Source organism: Sceloporus undulatus, chromosome 5 (genome assembly GCF_019175285.1).
Source record: "Sceloporus undulatus isolate JIND9_A2432 ecotype Alabama chromosome 5, SceUnd_v1.1, whole genome shotgun sequence".
Lineage (NCBI taxonomy): Eukaryota > Metazoa > Chordata > Lepidosauria > Squamata > Phrynosomatidae > Sceloporus > Sceloporus undulatus.
In genome coordinates, this window is record NC_056526.1 from 47,000,472 (window position 1) to 47,012,480 (window position 12,009).

General features: G+C 45.7%; 1 protein-coding gene across 1 annotated transcript; it reads left to right on the forward strand.

Moving 5' to 3' along the window:
- The first annotated feature begins 911 nt into the window (after positions 1 to 911).
- On the forward strand, positions 912 to 11,796 carry DUSP6 (dual specificity phosphatase 6). The gene is made up of 3 exons (XM_042470044.1): positions 912 to 1,962; positions 7,153 to 7,590; positions 10,236 to 11,796. Exons 1-3 carry the CDS (start codon positions 1,551 to 1,553, stop codon positions 10,541 to 10,543), a joined length of 1,158 nt encoding a protein of 385 aa, XP_042325978.1. The 5' UTR covers positions 912 to 1,550; the 3' UTR covers positions 10,544 to 11,796.
- Positions 11,797 to 12,009: the final 213 nt, after the last annotated feature.

Sequence of the window (12,009 nt, forward strand, 5' to 3'; positions counted from 1 at the left end):
GGTTAAAATGGAGGACCCAAAAGCTAACAACATCCTATCAAGAGAAAGGCATGCTTTGTGTGTGTGTGTCATGCTCAACATTTGGGAATCCTTCCTGGACACAAGGTTGAAACGGAGGAGGACACAAAACAAAAGCTTGAACCACCTCTATCAGGATCAATGCATGCGCTCGCTCTCTCTCTCTCTCTTTGTGATGCTAAAAATAGAGGACATTTGGGACTCTCTCCCGGACAGAAGGCTGGAATGGAGGACACCAAAGCTAAAAACATTCCTCCCGTGATAAATGCATGGGGTTTTTTTTTTGTGTGTGTGTTTGTGTCTCATGCTCAGAATGGGGGAACCTTTAGACCTTCCTCCTGGGCAGAAGGCTGAAAGGGAGGACAGGGATGTCTTGGAAAAGCCAAGCCAAGCCAAGCTGCTCCTTCTCCCTCCCCTCCTTCCTTGGCTGCGAAATGCCCTTCCATCCGGAGGCCGCCTTTTGTTCTTCCTCCTCCTCCTCCTCCTTCCCCCCTTAATTGGAGCATTTGTTGTGTAACCGGCGGGAGCTTTTCCACCGAAGGCAGGCAACTGGAGCCCCAGACGGCGCTGCCCTCCCTCCCTCCTTCCCTCCCTCCTCCTCTTCTCTGTCCTTCCTTCCTTCCTCCCCGCTGCGCCGCTGTTGCTGCTTGTTTGCACTGGGCTTTATCCGGAGCGGAAATTCCTTTCCGTTTTTGTGAATGACAAACTCATTAGCGATTCCCCTCCGCCAGCAGCCAGCCTGCTCCAGCCCCAGCGTCGCCCCGGCAACCGCCCCCCGCCCCCTCTCCCCGGGCCCTGATTGGCCAGACACAGAAGGCGGCCAGTCAGACCCAGCGCCGGCTTCATCGCAGCCTCCTCCATTCAGGAACTGCAGGGACAGGGAGGGAGGGAGGGAGGCTGCCTCCAGTTGCGCCCAGGAGGCCGGTTAAAAGGCACCGGAGGAGCCCTTCCAGGGGGCCAGCAGCAGGAGGAGGAGGGTTGGAAGGAAGCCGGGCAGAGCAGCCCGCAGCAACCCCTCGCCGGGCAAGGAAGGCACAGGCTCGCCAAGCCCTCCTCAAAGCCCCGGATCCCGTGCTCTCTCCTCCATCAGGAGCAGGAGGAGGAGGAGGCTCCGTTCATTCAGGGACATCCGCTGACCCAGAGCCCCAAGCAACGCCTGGACTTTGGCATCGCAGCCAGGGCTGAAGTCGGGATTGGGTCTCCCTTCAGAAGAGGGAGGAAGCAAGCCAAGCCAGGGGCTCCTCCAGGGCGCTCCGGCTCCGCCGAGGGAGGCTTGGGCTGAAGCAGGGTCCAAAGGGAAAAGCCAGGGCTCCAGGGCCCTTCTCGGGCTTTGCAAAGGGAGGCCTCGGAGCCAGGGCTGAAGCCGGGTTTGGCCTCCCTTTGCAGCCAAGCCTCCATCCCCCCGAAGCCGAGAAGGAGGAGCAAGGGCTAAAAAGGCCCCCTCTGCCTGGCCCTCGGAGCAGGACCCGGCCTCCTTGCCAGCCAGGAAAGCCCCAGCCCCAGCGCTCTCCCCTGCCTTGGGGCTCTCCCCGATGCTGGACACGCTCCGCCCGGCCCCCTCCCCCTCCATGGCGCCGGGCAAGACGGTGGCCTGGCTGAAGGAGCAGCTGGAGGCCGGCAACGAGCGGCTGCTGCTGATGGACTGCCGCCCGCAGGAGCTCTACGAGTCCTCGCACATCGAGTCGGCCATCAGCGTGGCCCTGCCGGGGCTCATGCTCCGGAGGCTCCAGAAGGGCAACCTGCCCCTCCGCGCCCTCTTCGCCTCCGGCGCCCGCGAGGAGGAGCGGCAGACCTTCGCCCGCCGCTGCTCCACCGACACCGTCGTCCTCTACGACGAGAGCAGCGAGTGGAACGAGAACCACGCCGCCCCCGGCGCCGGCTCCGTCCTGGGGCTGCTCCTCAAGCGCCTCAAGGAGGACGGCTGCAAGGCATACTACCTGGAAGGTGAGCCCCGGGAGGGAGAGGGGGGCCGGCTTCCCCAGGCTCAGAGATAGGAGGGGACTAGACACCTGCCCTGAGGAGACTTCGACTGTGGAAGGGATCTGGGAGTCCTAAGTAGACCCCAAGTTGAACAGGAGTCAACAGTGTGATGCGGCAGCTAACAAGGCCAATGCGATTCTAGGCTGCATCAATAGAAGTATAGTGTCCAGATCAAGGGAAGTAATAGTCCCACTCTATTCTGCTCTAGTCAGGCCCCACCTGGAATATTGTATCCAGTTCTGGGCGCCACAATTCAAAAAGGATGTTGAGAAACTGGAGCATGTCCAAAGGAGAGTGAAGGGTCTGGAAACCATGCCCTCTGAGGAACGCCTTAGGGAGCTGGGGATGTTTAGCCCGAAGAAGAGAAGGTTAAGAGGTGATATGATAACCCTGTTTAAATACTTGAAGGAAGGTCATATTGAGGAGGGAGCAAGCTTGTTTTCTGCTGCTCCAGAGAACAGGACCTGGAACAATGGATGCAAGCTCCAGGAAAAGAGATTCCACCTCAGCATTAGAAGGAACTTCCTGACAGTAAGAGCATACTCCCTTGAAGTGTAGTGGAGTCTCCTTCCTTGGAGGTCTTTAAACAGAGGCTGGATGGTCATTTTTTGGGTATGCTTTGATTGAGAGTTCCTGCATGGCAGAATGGGGTTGGACTGGATGATGGCCCTTGTGGTCTCTTCCAATTCTATGATTCTCAGTGTGCTGACCCCTGCAGCTTCCCCACTCTGGGTCCCACAACAAACTTCAACTCCCAGAATTCCATAGCCTTGAGCCAGAAAAGATTTAAAGCAGTGCCAAACCGGTTTTTTTTTTTCTCCAGTGTGGATGCAGCCTATGCTTCTTTAAGAACTGAGGCTGACTCAAAGACAACACAAGTAGCTTGAAGTTTAAACAACCAAAACTTGACTAATGGCTTAAATCTACATAGACATAGAAGCGGCATCCTAACCTATCTAATGAATAGTTCAGGTAAAAGAAGGACTCTTTATCGCTTTGGGAAGAAAGTTGAAGAGATGAGAGACTGGAGGATAACAGGAGAACCTCATTTTTGTGTGGGAAAACTTCCTAAATGAAGTTAGCTGAGTTACTGTATTTACCAATTGACAAAGGTATTTATGGCCCCTGTGGTTCAGTGGGACCAAATGGCATGCTTTAAAGAGGGAAGACAGTGGAGTTTGCATGCAGGGAAAATCCTATCTATCTGAGGAGGTGGAGAGACAATGCAATGATTTTCCAACAGGTTTGCCTTTGCCTTCCTCTGAGGCTGAGAGAGTGTACCCTGATCAGATGATCCTTGGCAGTTTATTGTTGGGTGCCTTCACGTTATTTCGACCTTGTGTGGTGACTCTAAGGGGAACATGTCACAGGGTTTTCTTGTGGCAGCAGAGCTCTCTGACAGAGAAGGCTAAATGGTAATAATAACAATTGGAGGGGTCCCCAGAATCCCTCTTGCTCTCCATCCAGTGCCTTAGGAGTTGATTTGTGGTGCTGGTGGTTCAGGGTGTCCCAGGGTGACCAGATGTCCCACCTGAAAAAGAAGACAAGGCACTGCAAAATGGAGGACATTCCAGGAATAAAATGGAGGACATGACTCCATAAAAGCTAAAAAACAAAACAAAACCCCACTCATGGAAATGCATGCTTCTTTTAGCCATGCTCAAACTGGAGGACATGATGGAATTTCTCCTGGACAGAAGGTTGAAATGGAGCACATGTCTTGAAAAAGGAGGGTGTCTGGGGTGACCAGATGGCCTAACCACATAGGAGGACAAGGCACCACAAAATGTAGGACAGTGATTCACAAACTTTTGTCCTCTAGGTGTTTTGGACTTCAACTCCCAGAAGTCCTAGCCAGCCTGGCCAACAGTCAGGAATTCTGGAAGCTAAAGTCCAAAACATCTGGAAGACCAATGATTAGGAACCATTCCTATTGGACATTCCAGGAAAAAATGGAGGACATCACCACATAATAGCTATAAAAAAACACAGAAATGCATACTTCTTAGTCATGTTCAAAATGGAAAACATTATGGAATTCATCCTGGACAGAAGGTTGAAATGGAGGATGTGTCCTGGAAAAGGAGAATGTCTGGTAACACTGTTGTTGTGTGCCGTCAAGTTGTTTCTGACTTAGGGCGACCCTTACCTGAGGTTTTCTTGGCAAGATTTGTTCAGAGGAGTTTTGCCATGTCCTTCCCCTGAGGCTGAGAGTGCATGACTTGCCTAAGGTCACCCAGTGGGTTTCCACAGCCAAGCGGGGAATCAAACCCTGGTCTCCAGAGTTGTAGTCTGACACTCAAACCACTACACCAGGCAACAGGAGTTCCTTGTCCCTAAAACCAATTCATCCACACAGGAGAGAGGAGAGTTTTATTTGTTGCAGGGAATTGGTTTCAGTGGCCTCATGACCAAAAGACTGACCCAAGGAAAAAGAACAGACATCTAGGCATAGACAGGTTGCACTATTGTTGTTGTGTGCCTCCAGTTTTTGACTTATGGTAACCCTATCATAGGGTTTTCTTGCCAAGTTTCTTGAGAGAGGTGTTGCCATTGCCAACCTCTGGAGGCTGAGAGAGTGCAACTTGCCCAAGGTGGGTTTACATGGCCAAGCCAGGATTCAAACCCTGGTCTCTAGAGTCATATTCCAATGCTCAAAACCACTACACTACACTGGCTCTTTATTGTGGGCCTTCCAGTCATTTCTGATTTCCTGTGACCCTAATTCAACCCCATCATGGGGCTTTCTTGGCATGTTTCAGACTGAGTTTGCCATTGCCATCCTCTGAGGCTGAGGGAATGTGACTGGCCCAAGGTGGTGTTTACATGGCTGAACCAGAATTTGACCTCTGGTCTTCAGAGTGCTTAACCACTATACCACACTGGCTCTGCATAGGATGACCAAAAAAGCATCCTATCTTCCAGGATACCTTATCAGAGTGTCTAGACTCCATCCCTCCTCTCCTTCTTCAGCGCAAGGCCTCCAGCCCCGCTATTGTAAGGCTCTGAGCATTGCCAGATGGCCCTGGGAAGGTGCACTGAGCTTTTCTTTCTTTCTTTTATAGTCTAAAATAGGAAAACTCCCTTCTCTGTCTGCCTCTCTCTCTCATTTTGAAAGCCTTCCACCCATGGCTGAGTAGGTGCCTAAGTGGCAAATATGGATGGGATGAATGCCTCCCTGTAAGCCTGTTTCAGAAGAGGAAAGGGGGAAGGAATGAAGGAAAGAAAGAAAAAGTAGGCCTGTAGCAGCTGGAAGGCTGCCCTTGGGCTCTCCACTATACCCCATACATTTGAGGAAGTAGGCTCAAGTCTACGAAAGCCCATGCTACCAGCTTCTTTCTTTCAGAGAGTCTCAAAGGTGCTACAAAAATATCCATTTGCATACTAATTTTCCAGATTTCTGTGCCTTTGAATTCTCTACCTTCAGGCAACCTAAACACCCTACCCTTGAGCTCTCTTCTACTTGAGCAAGAAGCAAACCTGGCATAGCCTCTTTCCGTCAAAACGATGGTGCCCAGTGGATAGGATTTTGGGACAGGCATCCAGGGCTAACTGCAAAAAAGTCCTGAAAAGTTGAAAATGTTTAGTACCTTGTGAAGCAAAGCACGTTGGCATAGGGAGAAGTCTGCTCTCCCAGAAAATATTACCTTCTTCATCCCCCAAATTTATATTGAAACGTTAACTTGTCATTTATAGCATTATAGTAACTTAAAGCTTCAGTTGAAAGATAGTTTAGGCATTCAAAGAAAAGGGGCAGGCAAAATTTTGAAGAGATTGTGAACATAGCAAATTTCAAATTTCTGGGTGATTTTCAGCATCTCATTTTCTATAATGCTAGAAAATTGGGAACTGAAGGAAACTTTACTGTGGGTCAGGGAGGATGTGTTCACTTTGTGGGCCCTGTAATTACACCCTCACATTAGACAGGGACCCCTACTGATCCTTACATCCAAAACTTAAAATTACCTAAGTTTGTTCTCTCAACCCAATGGCTTTTGGACTGAGGCGGGGAACAAGATGGGGAGTCAAACTGGCAAAACCTTGCAGGTGAGTCCAGAGTAACCAGATCAAAATGTCAGATACAGGGTGCCTGTGGTTAACTGCCAAGGGGCTATAAAAGCCACTGGTTACCTTGTCTGGAATTCAAAGGAAGTCCTTTGAGACCAGGATGCCCTTCTGCTGATAATCCTATTACCTCCGGTCTCCCTTTGTTGGGAAGGGAACTCAAGAGAGGCTTGCAAAAGCTGAAGACTTTGATCTGAAGGAGGGGGAGGGAAGGGCTTTCCAGAGGAATCCCTTTCCAAAAAATAAGTAGACTGGAAGAGGAGGAAGAAGACCAGAAAGGTTTCCATGGTATTCTACCCCTGAATGGAGGCTTATCTCCTCATTTCCCTAATAGTGTGGTAGCCTTTGAAATGGACTGAATTGATTCAGGCAGACTCAAAGATGTTGGGTACCCGAGGCAAAAAAAAAAAAGCATCTCATAGTGGTTTTAAAAAATACATGAAAGAAAGAATTGGCTGCATTCAGCCTTTTAATGAAATTGAAATTTCCTGACTCTTCACCTTGCTTAACTGTAGATTTATCTGGTGCTTGATAGTGGGTCAGCTGTGTCAGTAGGGTGCCCTGTTTCCTGTCACACAGAATTTCTTTTACTGATGAGAAGGGGCATTATTTATTCCTAAGCATTTCCATCCTGCTTATTCTCACATGTCTTCTTGTGTTCATAACTCCTCCCTTGATCCTTCTGAACTCCACAGGAATAGAGATCATTGCTCTGAAGCATCTGCTAAACACATGCACACACACTTAATCTGACAAACCTTTCAGAAGGACAGAGTTTACAAATGTCAACTTTTTTGGAACACAGTACCCACTAGCCAGCATGGCCACTGTAACTTTCCCAAGTGCCACTCTTCCAAAGGTCTGCAGGAAACTTGGTATCTCTAAGCTTTTCAGAATGAACTTTCTTGAGGCTTTGAGAAGGTGATTCACAATTTTTGTAACCACACATGACTATTTCCTGTGTTATTTCCAGTGGTTTAACTGTATAGTTTTGCATGAGTTCTGCATTTCCAGTTGGTGAGATTACATTGGAGAAGAGACTCAGAATATCATCTCCCACCCAACTAACTTTTCTGCTTTTCTTCCCAGGTGGTTTCAGCAAGTTCCAGGCAGAATATGCTCTCCATTGTGAAACTAACCTAGACAGTTCCTGTAGCAGCAGCTCTCCCCCTTTGCCAGTCCTGGGTCTAGGAGGCCTCCGAATCAGCTCAGACTCTTCTTCAGACATTGAATCTGACATTGACCGAGATCCAAACAGTGCCACCGACTCTGATGGCAGCCCTCTGTCCAACAACCAGCCTTCCTTCCCAGTGGAGATCTTACCTTACCTCTACCTGGGCTGTGCCAAGGATTCCACCAACTTGGATGTTCTGGAAGAGTTTGGCATTAAATACATCTTGAATGTCACCCCCAACCTGCCAAATCTTTTTGAAAATGCTGGAGAATTTAAATACAAGCAGATCCCCATCTCTGACCATTGGAGCCAAAATCTGTCTCAGTTTTTTCCCGAGGCCATCTCTTTTATAGGTAAGATTTCATTAATAAATGCACTCTTTGAGGGCTTGATGTGTATAACCATTAGCATTGTTACCCTATTAGAAGCATGCCTTGTGTGGTCTACCTAGATTATGGGCTTCCCATGGTTTTAGCCATGTGTGTGTAAACACCTTAAGTGTACGAAGTTGGTATTCCAGTCATCTGTCTGTATTCTGAAATAACACTCCCCTTATCAACTTCCTGGAGATCTTTGAATTTGAGCCAGGAAAACTGTCTCTGAAAGAAAGGATAAAAACAAAATACACTGTTGTTTTGACAGTTTTATATTCTTGCCTAAAACCAGTTGTTTGGTTTAACAAATTCTAGTTGATTCAGTGGGTCTTCTCAAATTGGGACTGAAAATTGGATTTGGGCCTTTGTTTAATCGAATGCATTTCTTCCTTTCTTTTTTTAAATAACAGCCCCTCCCAACTGTGCCAAAAATATTAATCCAAAAGGTTGTATGTTTCAAGCTAATTAGCTTTTAGCTACAGCCCTATGTGTATTTGTTCAGCAGTAAGTCCCATTAAACCTGATGGTGGAAATTTATAAACTTATAAACATTTTTACTTCTGAGAAGATATGTATAGAATTGCACCGCGTGCTTCTTTCCCCCTTGTTTCCATTGACTTCTCCAAAAATGAGATCACTCTCGATCTATATGTTTTGAACAGTTCCTTAACACACACACACCTTTTTTCACAGAGATTCAAAAAGTTACTTTTTTGGCCTAAAACTCCTGGAATCCTTGTTGGCCATGTTGTCTGTGGGACTCTGGGAGCCATGGGCCAAAAAAGTAATTTTCCTGGGTTCTGCTTTCATACCACAAGTAGGTAAGGATTCCTGAGTAAAATGGGATATAAATTCAAATTCAGATTGGCTGCCAACTTCTTTCTTTCAGTTAGTCTCAAAGGTGCCACAAGATCTCTCTACTTACTGGGATATAAATGTAGAGGTCTTTCTCCTCCTCTATGTGAAATGATTCAGCTCTGCTCTCCCTTCCCCCATGTGGGGAGGGCCATTGCATTAACTGTGAAGGAATACTGTGCTGTAATCTGATTGAGTGAGACTGGTGATAGGGTGGAATGTAGGTAATCTGAGCCCAGCAAGAAGGAACTGTGGGCTGGGAGCCACAAAGAAACTAATCTCCAGGCATTATAATGTACTTCCTATTACAAAGGAGCCCATTTTCTAGCAATGTTGACATCCTGTTTCTCCTAATGGGCTGTCCCCTGTGACTTCTTTTTTTCTTTTAAAAGAGCTGAATACCTCCATTGTTCAGCTGCACTGCACAGCAGTTGGAGAATAATTTAATAGACCTTTGCAATCTGCTTGTCTCTCTAAAAGGGCCACATTGTAGAGCTTCTACACTTAGTGCCATACTAGGGTGCATTTCTTTCTACAGACAAGCATTCTGCTCTGTGTCATAGCTGCTTGAAAAAGAACACAGTCTTCTTATCTATGGGATCCACTAGAAGCTGCTTTTGTACCTGATGAAGCAGACTTGTAGTTTTTATTTCCCCATGTTCTGCCTATTGAAAACCTACACATTTTAAACCGCTTAGGGAGTGCTTATGTGCACTGATAAGTGGAATAGAAATGTATTTGCTATTGCTGTTGCTGTCTTGTTTCTGCTAACATGTCTTAATTTTGAGAGGAATGTGGTTTTACAGAGAATTCTTTTAGCCAATTTGTTGCTAAGGCTTCTGCCACACTGCAGAATTAATTCAGTTGGATACTGCTTTAACTGTCATGGCGCCATTTTATGGAATCTTGGGATTTGTAATTTGTCATGACATGAGAGCATTCTTGACAGAGAAGGCAATTTTTTTCACAAAACTACAAATCTTAGAATTCTATAGTCATGGCATTTAAAGCAGAGTCAAACTGCATTAATTCTGTAGCCTAAACTGCATGATGGGTAGAACCACATGGTGCAGCTCCTACTGTAGTCCTTTTCTGGATTGCAATTCTCAGAATCCTCTTGTCAGCATGGCTAGTGCATCTGGGAGCTGCAATAAAAAAAATCTCTTTTCCAAGCTAGGTCTTTTATGCAATTGCTGGAGAGCTTCCAGTTAGTTATGTAGCCCCATAGCTGCCTAACAAAGATGGCACTACATAATTGGGTTAAATGAATTAACTGCTCAGATACAGCAGGAGTTGAACATGTATCTGAAAGGCCTGGATTCATGGTCTGCCTCTCCCTCAAACTGTTTGATGTTGGTTTGGGTATATCAAAACAGAAATTGGCTTGACCTGGCTCAGAAGATTCTTGGGAGGGCAAAGCAAGCACTATATTTTTATTATAATAATAATAATATATATAATATTTATTTATACCCCGCTCTTCAGCCAAAAGGCTATCAGAAGAGGGTAGAGAAGTACTACAAGGATGGGGAATTTGGTGTCCTGTAGATGTTTTGCATTTCTCCTGCCATTCTCCCTGGCTATCAGATTTGCTACCAGATTGGAAGTGTAGCCCGCAACATCTGGAGAACATTAGGTTCCTTCACCTAATTTTCTTGACATGTGTACCTGTGGATCTTATCTCACTTAAAACTGGATTCTCAAGTGTTTTCTCAGGCCAGACAAAATCTGTATATTATGGTCTCTTTCTTGTTCTTTTTGCCCAATAGATGAAGCTCGTGGGAAGAACTGTGGGGTGCTTGTGCATTGCCTGGCGGGGATCAGTCGCTCAGTCACCGTGACAGTTGCATACCTTATGCAAAAGCTCAACCTCTCCATGAATGATGCTTATGACATTGTCAAGATGAAAAAATCCAACATCTCTCCCAACTTCAACTTCATGGGACAACTGTTGGACTTTGAGAGGACTCTGGGGCTGAACAGCCCATGTGACAATCGGGTGCCCAGTCAACAGCTGTACTTCACCACTCCTTCCAACCAAAATGTCTTCCAAGTGGACTCGCTGCAGTCCACGTGAGTGTCAGCCAATTCCTAACTCTTCCAACCTTTGGTCATGTGATCATTCCTCAATGGTTCTCTTTGACAGCAGCAAACAAAAGCTGTGCTCTTTTGTGGCCACTGCTATTGAACAGGGTCTGCCTGCGTGCTTAACAAAATAAAAGGTTACAAAGTTTGGAATCGGCTGTTGCAAAGGAAGGGGACTTGCTGAATTTTCCAAGGGGGAAAATAAAAGGAACTTCAACTATTATTGGTTAGGTAGGCAGCTTATTTTTGTTCAGTGCACAAAACAAACACAAAACCCCACCTATGCAGTGACTTGGAACTGAGGACTTCCAAACACAATTAGGGGGAGAACAGACACTCTGAGCACATGTCCTCTATGGTAAGACTGGGAGAAATGTATTAGTTTCATTTGTAATATCTGTTACTGTCTTCAGTGAAGACTTAATTGTTTAAGTTTTTTTCCTTGTATTGATTTAGAGGAGCCAAAGAAGGGTTTCAGCTCAATTTATTTGGAATATTTGTTTGCCAAGAGCTTTATCATGCTTGGCTTTTGATCGATGTCAATGTTTTAAATTGCAAATGAATAAGAGACATCAGTTTAATGATAGGTACTAAAGATCAGCCTAAGGGATAGCATTTATCTCCATACTTTTCTGTAATCCATTTTTTCCTCTGTGCACAGGATACATTTGCAGCATGTTAAATGAGACAAACTTTCTTCCTCAGTTAGAAATGGAATGTCTTTGCTTTTGAGATTTGTTTATTCACAGTCTTTGAATGAATGAAATCATATTCCCCTCCCCATCAGATGATGGTGGTGATCTCTCCCTCTCTTTCTCTCGCTAAAAATATATGTGTTTCTTGGGTGTGCCATCAGTGCAGGGTTTCATTATGACTTTTTTTGCCTTATCTTTGTAAATAATTTAGCTTGCTTTTTTTTTTCTTTTGGAAGAGAGTTATGTCTTCAGATAGAAGGAACTAATTTTTGTTCAGTTCTAAATAAACAAGAAAAAATGGATATGTGCTAAACAGTGCATTACCTCTGTACAAACTCTTCAGGGAGCTTCACCTCAAATGCAATATTTTGCATTATTTTTGTATGAAACTGGAAGTGTGTGTGAGCATTGTGTATCTGTGTATATGCAAGAGAATCTTGCACACAATAGTCAATAAGGGAGAGTCTCTGCCAGTGTAAATTTGCGGTTTTATTCTAAAGAATGTAAGATCATAAATTATTAATAAATAACTATTTTTGGCTATGGAGAAGTGAACTGGTATTCTTCTACCTGCTGTAACAAATCAAAAAGGTACAGCCTCTTATCCTTCATGAATAGATGGCAAAACAAATATGACGTTTGAACTAAAATCTTTTTGATTAAATTTGGGGAAGGAGAGGTCTGTGCATCTTCAAGTTCATATGTGCCTGTTGTTTCCTGAATGAGGCAGTGGAGATGATATCATCTCTCTGCACATCATTGC

Coding starts and splice junctions, on each gene's coding strand:
- DUSP6 (XM_042470044.1), top strand. CDS start 1,551: ATGCTGGACACGCTCCGCCCGGCCCCCTCCCCCTCCATGGCGCCGGGC. Junction 1,963..7,152: donor CAAGGCATACTACCTGGAAG/GTGAGCCCCGGG, acceptor TTTTCTTCCCAG/GTGGTTTCAGCAAGTTCCAG. Junction 7,591..10,235: donor CGAGGCCATCTCTTTTATAG/GTAAGATTTCAT, acceptor TTTGCCCAATAG/ATGAAGCTCGTGGGAAGAAC.